Raw genomic sequence first — 23,311 nt, forward strand, 5'->3', positions numbered from 1 at the left:
ATACGAGCATATTCGTTCAATACATCTATAATCTGACGATTAGTTTTGTGTCTGCAGGACAGTGGCCGCGTTCCGTCCTTCAGTCGAGCTCATGGTCACGGCACATAGGTTTGGGCGGACCCAGCGTTCCGTGTGGTCCATGACGACCCGTGTAGAGGAGGATAGGGGTGCCGCCTAAAAACAGACGCTTTTATTGGACACACTGAGTGTTGCTAGGCGCTGCAGGATGTCCGTAACAGCGCATCAGTCAGCAGCACTGGAACAGAAGCTAACTACAGTATGAATGCTATGGGAGGAATCTTTAGGGAGGTGTCGGTGCCGTATTATCCGAGATGAGGAGAGCATTGCCGCAGTGAGCAAATAATCTCATCAACCGGCTGTGGATTTCATGTCCCTTACAGACGCTGACATAAGAACCAAGGGTACTCCGATTTGAAGCGGCTATGTGGCTGCTTGGTGAAAGTAGATGTCTGAGATCATTCAAATCTTATTTCAAGGGACAGCTACGCACTTTATAGTTTTGCGACGGATTAAACAACGTGACAGCCTCTGTCAACTACCCAGCATGGTGAGCTAGATATTGATATTAGTTTTCAAATAGTTTTGCACCTTTAAAGTATGTTTGTGGCATGAATTTCTCGTGCTTGAATACGCTAATGTCACTATACATTTTTTTGTTTTGCTCTTTTAACTAATTGCATAAATATTTTATTATAATTAATATTAGCTATTATATGTAAACGAGGAGTCTGACAGTCGGTCCTCAAATGATGCCGAACTGCGTCAGTACAGACTGGCATTGCAGGTATGGCAAACCGTTTTAACATTTATTCCTTTAAAACTAACTTGTGTCTATTCTATGTTTCTAGTACTTATTTTGTTCATTACTAGTGAGTGATCCAATAGAAAATAGCATATTTTCAATTTCACTAACTATTATTCACTAATTCCAGTAGTGATTCATATCTATTAGTCACTAGTGCTTATCTAGTGCTATGGCCTTTGCTATCCCGTTTACTTACTGGTTACTTGTGACCAGTATTTTAGTTGTTACTAGTACCATTTCGAATCTTACTTTTAAGAGTTTTAATAAAAAAAACTGTAAAGTTGTCATTCTGACTACACTGTATATGGCAAGAGATGATGAGATTGGTAGTGCTATTTGTAATAACTGATTTGTATTGCTATTTTTGTTATGTAAATATGTACTAGTATGTAATAATTATATATTAGAAAATATGGAATAGATACTAGTAATTATTGTGATGTCTCTGTAGCTAGAAAGGGAATAAGGGTAGCACTTTATTTTACAGTCATGTTATCCATGTGCATACTATGTACTTATTATAGAATTGCAATAACTAGCTACTAACCCTGAACATTATATTACCCAGTACTTATCAATCTTAGGTAAGTACACTGTAAGTGCACGTCGTACTGTTAAATAAAGTGCAACCTGAATAAGTGCTTGTGTGTAATTAAAAAGTGCTAACTAAATATATACTTCTGATTTCTGGGATAAGTGCTAGTTTCTAATGAATAGTTAGTAGTGAAATAGAGTGGTGCAGGTACGACGTCAGAATTCGCCGCTGGTTCCTTCGAGATTTTCCTATGGGGTTTTATATTGGGGGTTTTCAATTTATGAGTAAAATTAAGCCATAAGTTCATGATACTTTTGACGTTTTGTTCTACAATGTACACTGCACACACTCACACAACAAGCTGTCATATCTAGTTACTTATTAAAAAGGTACGTTTTCAAAAATGAACATAAATGTTTTTGCTAGGGGTGTGTTTAATTGTAGAACAAAACGGCAAAGTATAGTCATGTTATGTTTACCACAGGCTTTATTTTATAGGAAAAGGGAAATCTCAAGGGAACCAGCGGCGAATTAGTCTTCCGGGTTCTGACGTCATCCCTGCATCAGATACTAGTCATTATTGTATTATTTACTAGTAGGGACATGCTAGGAATGCGAAATAGATTCTAGTTAAAGGAATAAACTACTTGCCATATTGCAGGTACATTCATTCAAGGAGGACGACACAAACGGCTGAATGTCACAGATGAGTGTTCAGCGATTCACTGGTCATGGAAAACCAGACTGGATCCAACTCTGAGCCGCAGGCTGCGGGCACCACAGTTTCTTCTGTCCCCTCAAAAAAGACTGTAATTTATGAAAATGGTCACGAACATCCCGCTCATATGGACCCCACAGCTGCAGCACAAAGAGGGGCCAGCGATCCAACCGCATACCCCCTATTAGATTACCGAGGTCTGGTCCGGCAGAGATTTATACGCAGAAGTTTGTGGTTCTCTGAGTCAGAGGATCAAGAACTCGAGGTTTCAGAGTGCGACACCAGCAGCAGTCCCGTGAAAAGTGCACGTATTGTGGTCCCGAGGAGTTTTAATGCAGAGATTCAGGTGGGACAGGGAGACGGTGTGAAAGAGAACATCAGCAAAGAGCCAGAGACAAGCGAGGTTGAGGAAAAACATGATGCTGAACCGTCTGAAACTTCCGTGGAGAAAGCTGGGAGTGACGAGAATGAGGAAGAGGCCGGAATGAAGGCAGTGTCCACCTCTCCGGGTGGACGCTTCCTTAAGTTTGATATTGAGCTTGGCAGGGGGTCCTTCAAAACAGTCTATAAGGGCCTGGACACTGAGACATGGGTGGAGGTGGCCTGGTGTGAACTTCAGGTAAGAAGAAAGCAATTACAACAGATACACATTCTCAATTTTAACCTCTGGTATTTCAATTCTTGCGATGTTTGACTCCTTTTGGCTTTTTCTTCGGTTGGTCTTCCCAGATTTATCTATGTTGTATTTAATATAATTTTAAAGAAGTTTCAGATAACAAACAGATCCACTTAATTTGTTGGGCTTAATGATATGGCCAAGTTCTAGATTTGTAGGATATCAATGATCTTGAAGTAAAAAAAAAACTGTAGTTTGTTAATAACAACAAAGACTATATTTTTCTGATTGATCCTGTTGCCATTCATAATGCTTTCTCCTGTTTTCCGGGTCATCTGATATGGCCTCTTCCTTTTATCAGCACTATTGATTGTAAAATGGAGAGATTGAATCACCAAGACCAATTCTATATCAGATTTCCTATGTTTAACAGTGTTTCCGCGTGTTCTCTAATCCATTGAGGTTCAGCTGAGTTCAACTAGAATACCAAGTGTTAACGTATTTCTGAAATATTTAGAGAGCCCGATTATGTCAAGTATTATATTGATTGCGCCGTAACACCTCCTGCAAACAAGCTTTGTGCTGATTATAGCCCGCGCTAAAACATTGAATATATCAGAGCATACTAAAATATCCCACTAGACATTTACAGTAGAAATGCTGAAGGGAGGGACACAAACAAACTCTGGAGAGGAGTAGTGCACATCCCCGGAGGATCAGTCCCCTCTGCATAGGGGTCATGTGACAAGGTCTGGTCATGTGTACTTAACTGCTGAAATGATGCAACAGTGCAGTGTTATCATACAGTTTCTCATAGTACTCTCTCTATCCATCTATCTACATATTTATTCCATGTCTAAACCATAAACAAGACATAAAACAGACAAAAATTGTCTTAGACACATCATTTCTTTCATATAGTATAATGCACATTAGGCCATGGAAGGATGACGAGGCAGTTATGATCTCGAGTTCTGGTGTTATACATGAGGAAAGTCTTTTTGTTTTTATGTGTGGGTGGTGAACAGTATTAAAAGAGAGAGGACTCCCTTTCAGACTATAGATTAATATGTGTAGGATTTTTGCTTTGTGACTTTATTCGATCTGAGAGTGTTACTGTATGTACTACAGCCATTGTTTTGGGGCATGCTGTCAGTTTTGGTTAGGATTCATCCTGCTTTATGAATCTTAAAATCACATGGATGGAATTTTGGTGAGCACATTGTTAGTCTTCTGTGTATAGCAGTCTTACCAAGCCAAAAATTGCTGAGGCTCCCAAATCTGCGAGGAGGGAGGAGAATCGCACAAGGAAGAGACAGAGGAACAGGTCAGATGAGGTGAAGATGGCTGTGTACTAAAGAACATGGCTTCCCTCACATTAGGCAGTAGCGTTCTCAAGACAATATCAAGATATTCCTAATGGACCATTCTATGTACAGCTGAACGCCCAACCTGATTAATCCCTCATTTGTCTGAGAGGGAAGCATCAGGAGCTGACAGTATGTATGAACAAAACTGATATCTGTGTGATGGAGTCTTCATCCAACACACATCCAAGAAAAGATCTTAGTGCCACACCCTGGCCATGCTTAAAAGCAAAAAGCTAATTTCCTTTTGTGAGAGATGATGTAGCACACCTCTGAAAAATCAGCAATGTCACAGGGTTTAATTATATAAGAAATGTAAAGAAAGTTTGTGATAATATTACAACCTGTTAACCTATTTAACTATAATTTCTGTATAAATTGCTTCTGCTTTTTCTTATTGCTGCTCAGTTAGAAACAACCTAGGAATCAGGTAACATGTTTGGTCTGAATGCCTGTAGACTATAGACTAAATTGGATGGAAAATTAAGAATGGGGGAGGTCGAATGAAATATATGACTCTCTGTTTGTCCCTGAGTTCATGTGAGGCGTTAGATGGCGCAGTGTGGGGGTTAGTCTCAGGAGGTTTTATGGGGTTGCACATTGGCTGATTGTGAGGGAGAGAGATGTTACAGATACTCACTGTCAGCATTTAGCAAATTTAGAAGCAGGAAGAGGGCAGATGCAAAGGTATTGATTTGGTCAGCTTCTTGACCATAGATACGCACCAGAACGTGGACCACCAATGGCTCTGTAACTGTAGCATTTTCAAATCTAGCACAATACTGTACACACGAGTTTAAGCCCAACTTTTCCTTTGTACACTGACTAAAGAGACAAATCCCAATAAAAAATGTTAGAGTGTGATTTTTGAATTATGCTGTTTGTGTAAATTATATCTTCTGCATTGTACTCCATATCAAAGGGCTACAATATGTTAATCACACATCTTTCACAGTGAGGAGCATGCATATTTTGCCTTTCATGTTGCATCAATATGCTTTAATAACTGGAGTCTAGTTTTTTGTGTCTCTTGCCTGCCTTTGATCTTCTTCTTGACTTTCTTAGTCATATCATGTTCAGAGATATTGTCCCCACGACCACACAAATTCAAAAATACAATAAAACAGATATATTGTCTATCCTTAGAATGCTATTACAGGGAATGTGCGCTTTAAATCAATAGAGATGGACCTAAATGTCTTCAGAACGCATGTCTTCTACTGCTCAGGAGTTATTTCATATATAGCTCTCTTTTCACTGAAAGGAGGATAATTGAGTTACCATTATGTTTTCTTATCAATCCATCTCTCTAACCCATCTGTTCATCTGTCTCTCTCACCTTTCTTCTGCCGTATGCCTGGAACCTCAACCACCAACGCCTGCACCATGCCATTCCAGGATCGTAAGCTGTCCAAATTGGAACGGCAGAGGTTTAAAGAGGAGGCAGAGATGCTAAAAGGTCTTCAGCATCCAAACATTGTGCGCTTCTATGACTTTTGGGAATCTCCTCTTAAGGGGAAGAAGTGCATTGTTTTAGTCACCGAACTGATGACATCTGGAACACTGAAAACGTGAGTCACAAAGACATGCAACAACTGATGCTATCACACCTGGGGAAGTAACTTATGGCGCTTTTCCACTGAATGGTACAGTTTGGTACGACTCGGTACGATCCGTTTAAATTGTACCACCTTGGCTGAGGTTCCAAGCGGGCCGTACCAATACTAAAAGGTGATGTGTAAATACTGCAGATCACTGATTGTTCAGAGAGAATTGTCACTACCAACTTCTTAGTCTTGTAGTTGAAAACATCCACATGCCGAGAAGTAGAGGCGGCACAATTGACCTATCGGTAAGCCCCTCCCCTCGAACGCAGATGAGCCAATAGCAGTTGAGTATCAGTTGCGCTGGGACCGGAACTTGGACATCTTTAGGTGTCAGCGCCATAGAGAAACATTGGAAAATCCGAAGCTGTCATTGGTTTGATGGTGTTTATGCTACAAAAATGCTAAAATGTCGTGCCGAGGTACTGTAACACTGATTCCAGGTATCCTTAGAGGATTTTCGGTTTGTCATACTCTCGTTAAGTTACAATTAAAGTCCCTGCTAACATACAAACCGTACTAACTAACTGTTCTCACGCCATGTAACACTGTAGGTCAAAAACACGAAGGTCTACATTTCAGTGCCTCTCCATATTAAACTGGTTATATGTAAATTAATTTAATTTTAGATATGTTTAAGCTCTACATTATCTGTCCTACTAAGGAGGACTCCTATTTTGATAGGTATTATAGTCTACGGGTAATGTAGTGAAAGGAAGAGCTCGCACGCAGTTTATCAGAGTTGTTTTGCAGATACAAAGTTTACCAGTTTTTAACTGCACCCTCGAAAAGGCATACGGTCTGTGTATATGTTTGTTTACTGTTGTATGAGTGTTTTTGTATAATTTGAATCTGAATGAGACGTGAATGTGCACATCTTATGCTTGTTCAGCTCTTACGATTATTTTTTTGGAGTGAAAAAGGACATCATAAACTTGATAAACCATCAGTAAAGTTTGGCCATCATTCGGACAGGGTATACGCTACATTCTGTGTCCAAAAACATCTTGGGATAAGGTTTGCACACTGACAGCTGTCATTGTAAGATATAGCAACTCTGTTTGTTTGTCCGAGTTAGCAACAGTAACTAAGGGGGGCGGGGCTTACCGATCAGGTCAATTACAACAATCATTCTATAATCCCAACCACTTTAAAGCGGTGCTAACTGCAGTAGAAAACCACAGCGTGCCGTGGCGAACTGATTCGTACCACGCAGTGGAAAAGCGAAGCGAGCCAAGCCGAGCTGTACCAAGCGTTACCATGCAGTGGAAAAGTGCTATTTGGTATACATTTATACTCTGGTATTGAAATTTTGGTTAAGGTTTGAGTCACTTGCTATGGGACATCAATGAATGTATAGTAGATCTGTCCTTATGACAACTTGCATTCCTTTGCTCAAGCCCGTTATGACATGCTTCTGAAAATTATGCAGATTTTGAGATAGGTGAAGACACAATGATCCAAGTATAGGTCTCTGCAGGATAGTAATAGGAGTTACTAGATCAGTGGGCGAGGCCACAAACAGAGGGCGTTTTTCACTGCATTACCTGATTTGCCCACGTAACAGTGTGGGTAGGGTTTAGGGATGGGGTCAAGTCGAGTCGGGTGAAGGGGATCATTTTCATTGCATGGTTTATAAACACCCATCAGTTTGAAAACCCCCACAAATTTAGAAACACTCACTTTTGTTCCGCAGAGAAATCATACTCCAATGATCTCTAATCCTGTTTCTGTTAATATATAGGTATTTGAAGCGATTCAAGGTGATGAAATCAAAAGTCTTACGAAGCTGGTGCAGACAGATCCTAAAAGGTCTTCACTTCCTCCATACGAGGACCCCTCCCATTATCCATCGGGACCTGAAGTGTGACAATATCTTCATCACTGGCCCTACAGGCTCAGTCAAGATCGGAGATCTTGGCCTGGCCACACTAAAGAGAGCTTCCTTTGCCAAAAGTGTAATAGGTAACAGTCAGGATTACAGGCTATATTGCATACAATATAAACAGCTAGATTAGATGATGTAGATTGTAGTTTGTTATGTGAAATTTTAAAGACTACATTATCCATTTAGTTATTGATTTTTCTCCTTTGTTTCTTCCTCTTTTAGGCACTCCAGAGTTTATGGCCCCTGAGATGTATGAGGAGCACTATGATGAAGCCGTAGATGTGTATGCATTTGGGATGTGTATGCTAGAAATGGCTACCTCTGAGTATCCATACTCGGAGTGCCAAAATGCAGCACAAATCTATCGCAAAGTCACTAGCGTAAGTTCGAGCAAACTGCTTCTCACCGAACCAAAATGCATTCACGAATTTTCCCATTCAGTTCAATGGCATAATGTATGTACAACTGATTTTAATTCAGTGGTATATCTATAATGTCATGTTCTGTAATTGCAGTCAGGTATACAGGATAAATGTTTTCTTTGAAATGCTGTAAAATTTCCTTTCACTCTCTTCCAATGAAACAATGTGCGTGTGTGTTGTGTTCCTCATTCATTTATTGCACAGGGTGTGAAACCAGCCAGTTTCAGTAAGGTGGCCGTGCCTGAAATAAAAGAAATCATTGGAGAGTGTATCTGCCATCACTGGGAGGAAAGGTGAGTCCATCTGCTGAACAGTCTCGAAGGTCAGAAGGCCTCTGCTCCTGTCAGATGTGGTACTTGTTGTATGATCAGACATCCTTTTCTTGAATAGCTGCGACTTTATTTAACTGATACGCTTTACAGTCATTTGCCTTTGCAGTAATTTGAACCTTGCTAATGACATCTATTCTCCTCCGGTTATGTGTCTGATTGTAAATTGCCTGCATGGATCGTCAATCAGTTTAATAGCTCATACAATTTGCCTAAGCAACATTGTAGCATTGTTCGACCGATATTTTTTTTTTTTTTAGAACCGATACCGATAATTTTTGTTTTTATGTGCCTGATAACCGATATACAGAACCAATATTTATTTACTGTTATTCTTCTGTTTTTGACACGATTACAACACCACTGAACTGAACAAACCATTTTATTTATAACAATCATTCCCTCCTTGCATATAAAACAAAACAAATCTTATTTATACACCAATAAATAGAGGGGTCTGAAAGTGCAAAAAATAAAAAAAGTGCACCGTTTCTAAACTTTCTCTAATCTTAGATTAGGTGGGAAAAAAAGGTAAAATAAATAAAGCACATAAAGGTAATTCTAACCAATTAAAAAACAAAAACAAAAAAATAGCATTGCTGTTTAATGTAGCTTAATACTCCCAGTTGAGCAGAACTAGGTTGTAGTGTAGAAAACAGAGTCTTTCAGCATCTGCCCCATAAGCCTGTTTCGTTTGTTTTCATAAATGGCTCCGAAATGTAATACTTAATTTTAAACTACAGTTTTAGTAGATTTATAAACTGTTTAATAGGTTAAAGAGTGAAGAATAATTCGCTGGATAATGTTAATGATAACATAACAAACAAAACATCGTATTTTATTGCATTTCTCAAATAGTATGTTAAGTTATATCAGAATTATTCATGTTTTTGTCGTTCTAGATTATGAAATATCTGCTGACAAACTGATGTTTATCTATGCATTTACACAGAACTACTCAAACTGCGATCGTTCGCGGAGATAATAAATAATTAATATCCATAGAGTTGTTTACTTCGATGTTTATTAGCGAATGGTTAAGTAAATGTTTATATAATTAATTACGGTGTTTTAAACAAGTGAATCTTGTTAAAGTTATATGCGGTGGCCGTGGAGCATTTCCTGAGCATCAACCCGCTGCGTGAACAGCAAAATACAGACGACTTCACGAGACTAATGACGAGCATAGACAACAGAGAGAGAATTAAATTCAGCGCTTTTATTTCCAACATGTGCTCATTCATGGCTGTATTATTTAATTCATGCAAAGTTGCATCTGTATTTGGACATAAAGTTTACTAATTACAGCAAAGCAGGCAAGTATACTTTACCCGTGCACGCCGTTGTCTCGTCTCCCCACGTCTCGCCTCAGATGCGTTGTAATGGCGATCCTGCGAGCAATTCTAAAAACGCCCACAAGATGGCGCAATTTATCGGTAAATCCGATATTACAAAACCGGGGAAAATATCGGTTAATCGATATATCGGTTGATCACTAATTGTTGATAATCCTGCACATGGCAAATTTGTTGTTTTTCAGCTCTTTAAAAAACAAATCACATCTTTCTCTCCTAAAAGGTACTCCATAAAGGACTTATTAAACCATGCATTCTTTGCGGAGGACACAGGTGTGAGAGTAGAGTTAGCTGAAGAGGATGACGGCAAGAAGTCATCCATTGCTCTGAGGCTCTGGGTTGAAGACCCGAAAAAACTTAAGGGAAAGTATAAAGACAGTGGTGCTATCGAGTTCACATTTGACCTGGAGACAGACGTCCCAGAAACAGTTGCCCAGGAAATGGTAAACAAATGTGAATTTTAGAAATGCAAAACTTTTAGGCATAACATAGACATAACATACTTGTAGTTCACAATGTCAGTTACTTGTTCAATGATCTATTCTGGCAGGTGGATTCTGGCTTCTTTTTAGAGAGTGATGTGAAGATTGTGGGTAAGTCTATCCGCGACCGTGTGTCTCTAATAAAGTGGAGACGGCAGCGGATTGTCTCAGGCTGTAATGGAAAAACAGAAGAGAGCAGCACCAAGACTGAGACACCGAATCTTCTTCAGGTGCCCTCCACAGGGCCACCATTGGGTGCACCACCCAGTCTTCCACCCGAAACAGAGGAACTACATACTGAAACAGTCAGCCTGGTCTGCAGTGCCCCGAATAGTGCGACTACAGCTACACGTAAGATGTTGGGATATCCACACAAAAGATGATAAAAGTTCGTTCAATGACTTTAAAGGGGTGGTAAAACACATTATTTCGACGGCTTGATTGTGTTTGTGGGGTGCACTGTAACATGTGTTCATGCTTCGTTTTTAAAAAAATTGCATTGTTTTTCCTATATTTGACCTTTATTCTACACTGCTCTGTCCCTCCTTGTAAAAACGGTCTGATGGTTTCCGGGTTGTATGAAGCCAGTCCCTCAAAAATACGCAATGGGCTCAGATTGGTTAGCTGGCCCAGTGTGTTGTGATTCGCTAACCGCCTAGTGCATGTTTTTTCGGAAACGTCACGACCCTCACCTTTACCGGTAGACTGTGCTTTGGTAGTTTTAGAAACAATGGCGTCAATAAAACCATACCAATTTGAACACGAATCGGACCCAGACAATTTTAGTGAAGATGATCAAGCAGAACCTGTTCAGTCCTCAAAGGGATTTTTTTGAGTAAAGACAGCGCGGATCTATTGGGATCGCTACTGAATGGCACTGTTACTTTTGTATTTTTAGAACGATTATAGCCAAATATCTGTCGCAAGAACTATTAACCCAAAACTAACACTAAACATTGGCTTTACTATAGTAGCCAAGTCAAACACAGAACCATGTTTAGCATGCCTGTAGATAAACAAGCATGTAGATAAACAATACATAAAAGCTCTAATCAAAGAATAATTTACACTAATTCCAAGTTCGCTGTTGAGTTTAAAAAAAAAGTTTGTAACGTAAGGTGTTTGTCGGATAACGTTAAGTATGAATGAGCATTTAACAAAGTGGTTTTCCGAGCCAAACAGGGTTGTCATTTGTTTACTTCCTTGCTACAACGTACAATTAACAATACGAACTATTACAGGAAAACACATCAACAAAAAATAAATCATACTTACAGGTTGTGGCCCGTAAACAGCTTCTGTTTTTAAATCCATCTTTCAGGACAAGCCGTTGTGCGAATCCTGCATTGAACTCGCGAAGATTGTGGAAGCTTTCCTCCGTGAAATATGCAGCACATTTGAGAGCTACATTTGGGTAATAATTATGAGGGACCAAGTTAAAAATAAATGTTAACGATTGATCCAGTGGTGTAGTCTAGTTTTTTGTAGTGAGTATACTGTGATTTTTTTTTTCCCCTCCCAGCCTCATACGCACCCATCCAACATTCCAATTTATTATAAGCGACAAAAGACATGTCAGCTGATAAAACCTGTGCTCCAGGTACCATATTCATATAGTATAATCATTCTTAAAGGTATAGTTCACCCAAAAATTAAAATTGTGTTGTAATTTCCTCACCCTCAAGTTGTTTCTCTCTTCTGTTTAACACAAAAGATGATATTTTGAAAAATGTTGGTAATCAGACAGTTGACTTCCACAGTAGGAAAAAATATAGACTATGAAAGTCAATGGGTGCTGCCAACTGTCTGATTACCAACATTTTTCAAAATATCATCTTGAAAAAGGCTATTGAAGCTATCCATTAAAAAATGAATCTCTTTTCAATAGCTAATTACAATAACTACACTGTAAAAAAAAATTCAGGTCTCCAATTGAAAATGTTCTAGTGACTGATCACATCTAAATTTTTCAGTTGGCCAAATTGAATTTCTGTGAATTGATGCAATTTAATTAACAGAAATTCAATTTGGCCAACTAAAAAATGTAGATGTGATCAGTCACTAGAAAATTTTCAATTGGAGTCCTGAATTTTTATTTTACAGTGTATTGATAACTAATATCACCATATAGTAATTTATTGGTGTAAATGGATACAGCAATGCTATTTTCTGATTGGCTGTTCGGTAGCTATATTTTTTTATTTGATTGGCTGGTGTCCAAATGGTCCCCAATAGTCCAAAAACGTTAGTGATTCGCAATCGCAACCACAGTCTATGTTCGCAACACAGACGGGGTGAATTTATGAATGAAAGTTCTGTCACAAAAGCAGAGGCACTCTCCCTCTGCCATGGCGCTCCAGTTTCTACACTGAGCTGATTCGGTTCGGGAGAAGAGATAAAAGCCCACCCACACTGACAATTGATTGGTTGACTTACCAAAACAAGCCAATCAGGATGCTCTCCGTCTTACATGCGCTTCATTAGGTGCACACCAGCACACGTAAGGTCTCTCGCTCTCGCTCGCTCTCTGCCGTGCGCGCGTGCACAGTCTGTGTCTCACATGCGCGCTCTTGCTCGCTCGCTCTAGATTGCGGGAGAATTTAACTAATTTGCGGGCATCAGGGAGCCGCTATAAATATGCGGGAGACTCACGGAACTTCCGGGAGACTTGGGATGTCTGCAAAACGATGTTGTTACGTATCCACACGCTTTTTTAAGTGGGTATACGGAAATCCTTGGCCTTTCCTAGTGTGTATACGGCGTATACCTGCGTATCACGTAGACTACACCACTGGATTGATCCCTAACTCCCCCATCCATAGGAAGGCTGAACAAAGTAGACGTGCAATCCGGATGAAAATAACAGCATTTCGTCGGCATTGCGGCAACAACATTCCAGCTTACTAACTATACCACAACAACTCTTCCCCACAGCAATAAAAAATGGCCTCACCCCCCTTATTTAATATTCTCGGAGGAGGGGTTTATGTAAATATTGGGGCTGGTGATGTCAACAACCCTGGAGGAATGTCTGTAGTCCCTACCGACCGTTTGCTGTAGTTCTTAGAAATTGATTTCTTTAAAAGCAAATATCTCCCTTTGCTTTAAACTTTGAACGTTGTAACTTTGCAGATGTTGTTTATGCTCAAACAGCATTACACACTAGCTAAATTTAGAAAAGTGAAATCGTGTTGTACCACCCCTTTAAATGGGTCATTATGTAAATGGCTGTAATAGCAATATCCACTGAACAAATAAGATGTAATGTATAGTATTTCACTTGATTATATTATGTTAATGATTTAGTTTAATCATTTCTTTTGTATAAATTACATAATACAGGTATTCCAAAATGTTACTTGCTTCAATAATTTATGTATGCACTTTGTGTTGTTTGCAGACAGCAGTGCAGGCTCAACAATGATAACAGGTGCTTCAGACAGCACCTCTCAGCAGTCCCTTTCCGCTGCCCAAAAGGTCTTAAGCCCTCCAGCACAGCTTCTTGCTCAGTTGCCACAGGGTACCCAGCAGCCATCTACTGCACACCCGCCTCTGGGGACTCAACAACAACCTGCTCTACAAATGCATCAAGGTGTCCCACAACAAACCATAGGCCAGTTTCTCCACGGTGCCCAGCAACAACCTAGTCCTCAGCAACCCCAGGGAGCCCAACAACAGCCTAGTGGTCACCTGCACCAGGTTACTCAAGCACAAGCCCATGGTTTGGTGTCTCAAGCACCCCAGCAACAACCCACCATTCAGCTGCACCAGCAATATCAGCAGTCAGCTCATCAGCTACATCAAGGGGCTTTTCAGCAGTCTTCGGTACACCTGCATCCGAGCTCTTACCAGCCATCACCTGTAAGTTTATACTTAAATCCAACTCATCATTGCAGTTGAGCTTTACATTGTAGGAAAACCCCAAGACCACCATCTTAATTCCCATTCCTTTCTTCTCTTAGCAGCACTATGTTTTTTATGACTGTCTGAATTTTTAAAAATGTGTCTTTTTCTCAAACCGTGACTGAATGAGCAGCGACATGGCAGTATTCCTGGTGACTTCCAAAGATCTTTGCTATTCTCTGATAATTTGGCGGGGACCAGGCGTAGCAGCACTTCATACCTTGACCTATTACAGAGAACTGACCTACAGGATTTGTTAAAGTGGCTGCATCATCAGACTTCTAGCTGTCCCAAACCGGAAGAAAGTTCTAGTGATGAAATGAATCAGTCGCTGTCTACAAGTGACTTTACAGGGTCTTCATCATTCACAAATGACGAGCAGACACCAATTAATGTTTCTAAAGACACTGGAGCCTCTGAATATAGTTCACAGCAGGTAAAAATTAATTCTCAGAGCCAGACAATGTCATTCAGTCGGAGGAACTCTGATGTCCACCCACATTACTGCCAGGCGTGTCTGGCACTGTTGCTGGCTGGAAGGTCAGGGGGTCGAGGGTCTCTCGGGCATGCCTCTTCACCCGCTTCTTCCCATATCCACCAAAATATGCCATCTGTTTCCTCATTAAAACCATCATTCTCACCTGATCTGGCTCATTCAGACTCCAGCTCACCAATCTATATGACCCCACAGTCTCCATATATATCAACACTGCCTGCAAAGCAAGTTTCTGCTCTTGAAAACATATCAAGTTCAATACCAGTTCAAGTCACCCCACCCTCTCCAGTCCTTAAAGGCCATTCTCCTGCACAGATTCCTGTGACAACTCTGCCTAACAACATGTCTCCACTAAACCATACCATTGCCTTCCCCCCTGTCTATATATCTATACCCTCACCAGTTCACATGTCTTCCAGACATATGTCCATATCTTCACCAGTTAATTTAACTTCCCCACTCAAGTCATCATCTCCAGTTTCCCCTGTCTCCTTGATTGGGCCACATTCTCATAGTTTAGGAGACAGCTCAGATTTGTCTCACCTCGATCGCTGTCTACATCATATCATCAATCGGCGTACCAGTTCCCCTGTCTTGAGTGACAGGGCACAGCCTGGAGATGGCCACAGTGATGCTTGTGTTAACAGGTTCTGTGTACCTAAATTACAAAGTGTAAGCTCTTTGTGTGTACCCCTATCACATCTGGAACAAGGGTCTTTTTCTGTGCGGGACAATGAAGTTGGACCAGGTCTTGTGGTAGGTGAAAAATAAAATGTACTAGTTATGATCCTGGCAGAAAAATCTAGAACAAGAGAATCGCTTTTCCCTCACCCATGCTTTCCAAGCTTCTTCACCTTGATTCCTGAATACGTTGTGTTTCTCAGAAATGCCAGTCCCTCCTAGTTTTATGCTTATGTAATTTGCGTACTACATACTTTATTTCTGAAAATAAACTGAATAAATTTTCTCTAATCACTGCTATTTATAGCTTGAAGAATAATGGGGCCATCTTTAAGGGACTATTACGTCCTTTTGAAGGGCAGTCTCTTGAAAGAGAGCTAGAGGATGGCACAGCAAGCTGACTGTACAATAAATGACTGCTACTGCAACACCGCAAATTATCCCTGTCGCTCTGTGCATGGTCTCTTTTTAAAGCAACATCCCCTGTGTAGAGTTGGTGTCACACATATTCCCCTTTTGTTCCCTGTCAGTAGCTGGTAATTTATCTGTCACATCAAACCATGTGCTGCTGGAGTTACTGTCCTGCAAATATCTTGTAGAACTGCCCTTGGCTGTTAAATACTTAAATGTCCATGCAAATGTTCCTTTATTAATATTTGTTTTTGTGCATGTGTTTTTCAGCCTTCCACACAATTGGGTCCTTCCAAGACCGTCTCTGCTCCAGCTACTCCTGTACCACATGCTCGTCCACAGAGCATTCATGCCTCTGCCTTCGTAGCACAGCAAAGCCAGAAAACTGTACCACTAGCACAGGAGGTAAGCCTGCTATAGGTTCGTCTTCCCTTAAGTGAGGATGGATGGATGGATGCATGTGTGCTAGCAAAGTGATAGTTTACTAGGTTAATTTAGAATGTTGTTCTTCCTTGTGTTTGTATTTCTCTCAGTTTCATCTTTATTTCCATCCTGAAGCTTTCCCGCCTCAGGTAGACACATCTGTATAAACATCCTCACAGTCTGTTTTAAATGTTGTGGAAAAGTTTGGATTTCGGTTTCAGTCATGGCATACATTTATTGGATTATTAAAAGTCAACTAAACAATGAATAAATACAGTTTTACCCCCACTTATTTAGCTGGAGATAAAGATTTGCCAGCGTAATCTGTGGGAACTGTTGAGTATTAAGTGTTCCTCGAAATTAATTTTACTGATTATGCTTGGAGACAATCTGAGGTGATTGCTACTTTTTAAAGCATTGTGTTGTATCTGCCACTATAAGCAGTAGGGGTGTAACGATATTCAAACCAAACTGAAAAAACGTGATATATTTGAAAAAACGTCCTTTATATTTTGAAATAGTAATTAGTACACGTTTAACAACTAATAAGAGCTGTATTTTTACTAAATATTATTATAATAATATTATTTAATATACACTAACTTTTGTCTTCCAAGTGCATGTCAAGTGACTTGGTGATCGATCGCTCAAGTTGCATGGTGGAAGGACAAAGAAAGCCAGTTTCCCCATTTAGCCAGGTTGGCTAAATGCTACCTTGGAGTCCCAGTGAGAGGGGGTTCTCTACAAAATGTTTCTCAGCTGGTTTGGTTGCGAGACTGTTCTGAGCACAGATATATATCTATGGTTCTGAGTTGGTCGCGGAGTGCCTGAGAAAAACATGTTTTCCCGATTCAGTATCTGTGGTCAGATGATATGTTTAGGCTATATGTCAGTGACTTTTTCACAGCTTGTTATAAAATAAAAAGTCTCTCTCACCTTAGAAAACCGAACTTTCATGTCCTGTCAGCCGTTATACTGTGCTCGTAGCGCACACACTTCAACTGCATGCGGCGGTGCACGCTGTATATCACTTCATATAAAGCACAAGAGAAACTATGATCATGCAACGTTACGTTGTAAATTCGTAAGTAATGAAATAAAAGAAAAGTACCAATAAATCACGTAACTGGTACGCTGTGTGTTAGCTGGGAAGGATTTGCATTCTGGAGGTTCATTCTGTTTATCAGGAGCAGTTTTCATGTTTCATTAACAGTTCATGTTCGTATCGTGGATTCGCCATGGTAACTGTTGTTTCCATAACCCCAAATATGCCACTTTATTTTCACTTTATGTTATTTTGTAAATTAGTGTGGTGGCTACTTTGTGTTAAAAAAAACTGCTATTTAATAGCTTTACTTTATAGGTCTATCTATTCATCTGTATTAGTCATATTCATACACTTTGTTTTAGGGCTGCGCAATATATCGAAATATTGCAAATGTATACATATCGCAATATGCATATCGCAGCAACACGCAATATCTGAATGATTTTAATAGGCTACTTCAACATTATGAAAAGTGTACGTTTTTGGTTGATTCATATATCAGAGAATAGACTGGGCACACACGACTGTTACTTATGTGACTTATGTGGCTTGACGTTAAAAAGAGTTATTAAACGCAATAACTTGCGAAACACAACTCCTTGCAGTCTCGTTCTGTCTGCTGTCTGACACACACACCGAAACGTGCACACAAGCCGTTCTTTTTTTCGTGTCTTGTTACACACTCGAACTGTCAAATACACACACAGTTATGTCAAAATGGCTGTCTTGATGAGTATTCATGTAAACACAGTCGGTTATGCTTTAAGTGAAAGATATCAGTTGGGGAAAAAAATTGATTTTACCCACTTCGAACAATATCGTATCGCATATCGCGTTATTTAACAAGGATATCGCATTTTTCTTCTATATCGCACAGCCCTACTTTGTTTGTTTAAGTAGGCTAAAGTGTGACTACTTGTGTGTGGTCAAACATTTTTGTGGAATAAATGTGCTTGTTTTGTTTTTTTAAAACTAGTCTACAGTGGAGGCATTTATTTCATTTTAGTTTACTCGCATTTGCTTACTACTCTAAAGAAAACGTGAAGCCAATGTATAAAGTTAATAAAGGTAAAGTTAACAAGTTAAATTATTGTTGTTGTTATTATTAAGTTAAAAGTGAATCCAGTGTTATTATTGCTGGTGCCCTGCCATGAACATGCCCCCACAGCAAACAGAACAGAACCGAACTGTGGCTCCAAAACCGTGGAATTGGTGTATCGTTACACCCCTAATAAGCAGGCCAGATACACCCATTGTAAATTATATAATTAAAGAATTACATGATGGCTGAATTAATTTAGGCGTTCAATTCTCATATAGCATTTAGCATAATTCTTTAATTCTTTTTTTCTCTCTTTGTCTTTCCCAGACCCTAGTGCAGGTATCAGATGCTCAGTTCATTCCACAGCATCTATTACAGACAGCATCTTCAATGCTCAGCACCGCTACCCTTCCTCCACAACCACAGCTAAATGTTCAGACGCCCCTTCTCCAGCCTCTACAAATCGCCACACAGGTCAGTTTATGAAACCTGAAACTAGGCCTATGTGTGCAACACCTTTACTCGGATATCGCAACAAGTACATTCTTTAGCAAGGGTGAAATGTGTTTAACTCTAGATGGTAGAAGTCAAGGGATTTTCTTAATTCTACGTGCAAAAATGTAGCTTTATAGTTTACCTCTGGCTGTTTATGTTTTTATCTTGCTCTTTATTCTTTAGTTTCCTTCGGCATATCCTCTTTTGCCAGAAGGGGGCACATCTGCAGGGACAGAGCCAATACCTTTTTCCTCAGTCTCTTACTCTTCTTCCTACCCCACGAATGCTCATCCTGTATCCTCTCCCTACTACCCACAAAGCCCTATCAGTGCACCTCCTCCTATACTATCCATGCACAATGTACCCTGCATACTAGGAGCAGGCACACCTGTCTCCACCCCTCTGAATGTTCCTACCCCTATACCTCTCCTGGCTATGGCCCTGTCCCCATCCATGCTTCCTCCCGAGCAACATCTGCAGCAGATATATTCCCCAGTTCCGCCACTAGAAGGTGCCATTTTGCAACCTCAACCCCAGCCAACACAACCCTCCCTTCCCCTCCCTCAGCGAGACCCATCTATTCCTGAACTTTTTACAGAGGTAAATGCTGTGCTTTCTTTCCTGCTTTGTGCAAGGATTGATTTATGCATTGGGAATGCCAATCATAATAATTTCTATGCTAAGCTTAGTAATTACTTTGAGAGGGACAGCAGAATGGCAGTACATTATTCAGAATTGCTACTTTGTCATAGCAATAACGCAGGATAATTAATGTTATTCAGTGAGCCTTACAATTGAGGTCTAAAATGTTTTCAACAGGAGTACCCTCGCCATGAGGAATTGCATATCCTGGCCCCATCACACACCATTCTGTCGCAGATCCAGTCTCCTCCACAGGACAGACAGTCAGAGACGCATTTTACCACAGTGCATGCCTTACCTGAAACCATGGAGCCTTCTGGCATACAGACAGGATATGCTGTTCCTGAGACTACTGGCATGCCCAGTACAACTCAGCAAATATCAGACACTGCTTCAATGCCAATTCCTCCTGCGCTAGAGCCCAGCCCATTTCAACCTAATACTGAGGTAACAGTAAGCATAAGCAACATTATTTATCTGACCATAATATGTATTCATCAAACAAAGTCCCACATACTGTAGATCATTGAAATAATTGTTTCCTTACAGGCACCGGTATCAATCCCACTTCACAGTTTTGTATGCGACAGGTAGGAATAAGCTGTTTTTCTCTGAATATGAGAATTGCATGCATTAAAGGGGTCATGAATTGAGAAATCAACTTTCCCTTGGGATTTTGATATATAAAAGGACATCTTAATATGAGTATATCCTGTAAGTTTCAGAGCTGAAAACTTCCTTGTTAGTCAAAGAAAAGCTTTTATTGACACCAGGCCCAGCAAACGATCAATCTGTGAATTTGCTTACCTGTGACGTCAGAGGTCAGTGAAAAACCGCCTTAACCAAAGAAGACGAACGCCTAATTATGTAGCCCCGCCCACCGATTTGTGCCTGGCATGTTAGATAAATAACAGGCCTACGTGGAGCTAAACCGGATAACATTTCCAAGCAATAAAGCTTATGGCATGTTTCAAACATTATATAAGCTTCCTTTGGATTCCAAAATGCATGGTTGAACTTTATTGTTAATGAAGATTCAGCTCACGTGGGGAAGACATTGCATTTGCTCGCTTCATTTCACCGTATTCGTTTGTAAACAAGAGACTGGATTTGCAGACAGGATGAGATTAAAAAACATTGCTGTGGCTTCTGGATCTGACAGGAATGATGCAACACAATTATGTGAGTAAAAAATGTTTTTTTATATGTGATAGTATTGCATTGTTACATTTGATATCTATTGATATCTGTCTAACTAAACATAACTTCCACAAAGTCCCAGGCAGGAGTATCCTTTGTATTTGAAGTATTGTTGGTTCATTGTCCTGCGATTCATGATCAGACTCGAACATGTATGGGCCAGATCTCATAAAAAGCAGTGAAATTCACGTGCGCGCGTGTGTGTTATGCACGGTTCGTGATTATATCCACCGATTGGGCTGGCCAAGTAATAAAAAATAACATTACAATTAATTGCGGGTGGATGAGAGATAAATCATTGTTTGTTTGTTTGATAAAGACATTTTTTGCGTGCCCTGTGGGCGCATCCTTTTTCAAAACAATTCCTCACATGTAAGGGACCCGAAGCTCATTATAATATGCAAAACTGTTATCCAATCATAGCAGTGGGCGTTGGGTCTTCAATGTGGCACGCCCATAAAAACCGAACGTTTCAAGAGCAAGGCTCAAAACCAGGGTAGAAAATAACCTAGCCTTATTCATTATGATGTTTTTGAATGTAAAAACCACACAAGCGTCATAAGTTGACCTCAGACAACAGTATAACAAATAAAAAAGCCAGTTCATGACCTCTTTAAGTCAGCCATCATGTAATTCTTTAATTATATAATTTACAATGTGTATATCTGGACTGCTTAATGTGGCAGATACAATACAATGCATCAAAGCAGTAGTAATAGTCTCCTAGCATGCTTTTTTTAACTTCAGGTTATTCTGTCTTGTTTGTCTAGCCTAAACCAAGATGGATCAGGTAAAGAAATATGTGACAGCTATGAAGGACCCACTGGTGGAGGAAAGGGTGATGGCAAACCCAGAAAGCACCACCGCAAATCTACCCGAACGCGCTCACGCCAGGAAAAAGTTAACAAGCCAAAGCTAAGCATGCTAAATGTAAGGATTAAACGTCCTTTTTTTAATTTTTATATATAATTGTTTTTTTTGCAAATGCCCCTAAAACATCCTTATACATTCAGGTTAGTAATACAGGTGACAAGATGGTGGAATGCCAGCTGGAGACACACAATCATAAAATGGTGACTTTCAAATTTGATCTAGACGGAGATGCACCTGAAGAAATAGCCACTTATATGGTGAGATTAATGCATGGAAATTCAGAGTATTGCGACACAATATTGTGGTGCTTAAGATTTAAAATTCAGCTTATAATTTAAATTTGTATAGTCTAATATCAGATTGTCATGCATAAAGCTCTTTTATTTGATCCTATTACCTGTTCACATGCAATTTATTTTCAGTGCAACCTTGCAGATTTTGTTTCTCTTATTTGTATACCAGGTGGAAAATGGCTTTATTCTACCAATAGAAAAGGAGATTTTTATAGATCAACTTAAAGACATTGTCGACAAGGCAGAAGACATTCTAAATGAGGACATGGATGGAGAGAAGACATCAGATCTTGGGAAAAATCATTTGCAAGGACAAACTTCTGGAGAAGAAGGGGGAGAGGTAATACAGTTAACATCTTAAAATGTTATAGGTCCCTTTTTTCGTGTTTTTTTGAAGCTTTGATTGTGTTTACAGTGTGCAATATAACATGTGTTCATGTTTCGCGTGTAAAAAAACAGTATTTTTCACACAATTTACTTATCTGTATACTGCTGTTTTCACTGTCCTCAAAACGGCTTGAAAGATTTCCCTGTTCTATGAAGTCCCTCCTTCAGAAATACGTAACGAGTTCTGATTGTGCCAGCGGTTCCCGTGTTGTGATTCGACAGTAGCTTAGGGCACGCAGAGCGCACGTTACCGGAAAGGTCACGCCTCTCACCATAACGGGGATGCATGCGCTCAATGATCTCTAAGTACAGCGTCCCTGGGAAAGCCAAACAAAGGTGACTTGACTCCGGGATGAAAATAACAGCGTCTCGACGACATGGCAACAAACAAACTATACGAACGCAACCGAACGCAACACTTCCTATTCTCCACGTGGGAACAACAAGACCACGCCCCCTTTTTCGCGCGTTCTTGTGGGCGGAGGTTAGTCGACATACTGCTCTACTGACGTAATTAAAGCAGGAAATACCAGGATGTAGTCCTAACCAGCCGTTCGCTGTAGGCTTTGAAAGGGAACTTCTGTTAAATAAAATATCTCGCTTGGCATTGAACTTTGAGCTTTATAATTTTACAGGTATTATAAATGCTCTAACAGCAACATTACACACTAACTAAAGTTTGAAAAATGGGATCACGAAGAACAGGACCTTTTACATCTTAAATATGGAATTTAATTCACTAATATCACTAAATTGAATTATACTTAGAGTCTCCTTCTATTACTCTCCAGGGAATAAATGGACAGCAAAATGGAGCTCCCCAGCCAGTGTACCAGCAAAACGGTAAACTTTCTTCCTCCTATAATTGGCGAATTTTAAAATCATGCTCGCCAAATGTTTAAGTATGAATGTTCTTTTCCTTTGCTCAGTTCTGCACACGGGTAAGAGGTGGTTCATCATCTGCCCTGTGGAAGAGGCTCCTGCTCCCAGTTATGAGGCATCCTCAGATGGAGGTCCATCTACACAATCTCCATCCACAACAACAATAGCTGATGGGACAGTCACTGCTCAGCCTGGTGAGAGTGCTTCAACCCATCCCCCTGAACCAAGCACAGGATCTGCTTCAGCATCCATGGGTAATGTCAGGCTATGACATAACTTAGGCCTAGTCCACACGTACACGGGTATTTTTATAAACAGAGTTTTTCCCTCCTCATTCCTATTAATTCCAACATTCCAATTAATTGCGGGTGGATGAGAGACAAATAATTGTGT

The 23,311-nt window shown here is 40.1% G+C and overlaps 1 protein-coding gene across 1 annotated transcript in view; it reads left to right on the top strand.

Moving 5' to 3' along the window:
* Positions 1-349: 349 nt before the first annotated feature.
* Positions 350-23,311, top strand: part of wnk2 (WNK lysine deficient protein kinase 2) — a 33,086-nt gene continuing 10,124 nt past the window's right edge. The window contains exons 1-20 of the mRNA XM_079843808.1: positions 350-568; positions 2,023-2,698; positions 5,461-5,633; positions 7,411-7,631; positions 7,777-7,934; positions 8,181-8,269; positions 9,884-10,103; positions 10,211-10,493; positions 13,543-14,003; positions 15,904-16,038; positions 16,167-16,217; positions 18,474-18,620; positions 18,825-19,241; positions 19,461-19,730; positions 19,833-19,873; positions 21,254-21,413; positions 21,497-21,613; positions 21,819-21,989; positions 22,828-22,879; positions 22,966-23,172. Of these exons, the coding sequence (XP_079699934.1) occupies positions 2,093-2,698; positions 5,461-5,633; positions 7,411-7,631; positions 7,777-7,934; positions 8,181-8,269; positions 9,884-10,103; positions 10,211-10,493; positions 13,543-14,003; positions 15,904-16,038; positions 16,167-16,217; positions 18,474-18,620; positions 18,825-19,241; positions 19,461-19,730; positions 19,833-19,873; positions 21,254-21,413; positions 21,497-21,613; positions 21,819-21,989; positions 22,828-22,879; positions 22,966-23,172 (3,979 nt within the window). The 5' untranslated portion in view covers positions 350-568; positions 2,023-2,092. The remainder of the gene's footprint in view (positions 569-2,022; positions 2,699-5,460; positions 5,634-7,410; positions 7,632-7,776; positions 7,935-8,180; positions 8,270-9,883; positions 10,104-10,210; positions 10,494-13,542; positions 14,004-15,903; positions 16,039-16,166; positions 16,218-18,473; positions 18,621-18,824; positions 19,242-19,460; positions 19,731-19,832; positions 19,874-21,253; positions 21,414-21,496; positions 21,614-21,818; positions 21,990-22,827; positions 22,880-22,965; positions 23,173-23,311) is intronic.

This window comes from Gobio gobio (genome assembly GCF_949357685.1).
Source record: "Gobio gobio genome assembly, chromosome: 19".
Classification (NCBI taxonomy): Eukaryota; Metazoa; Chordata; class Actinopteri; order Cypriniformes; family Gobionidae; genus Gobio; species Gobio gobio.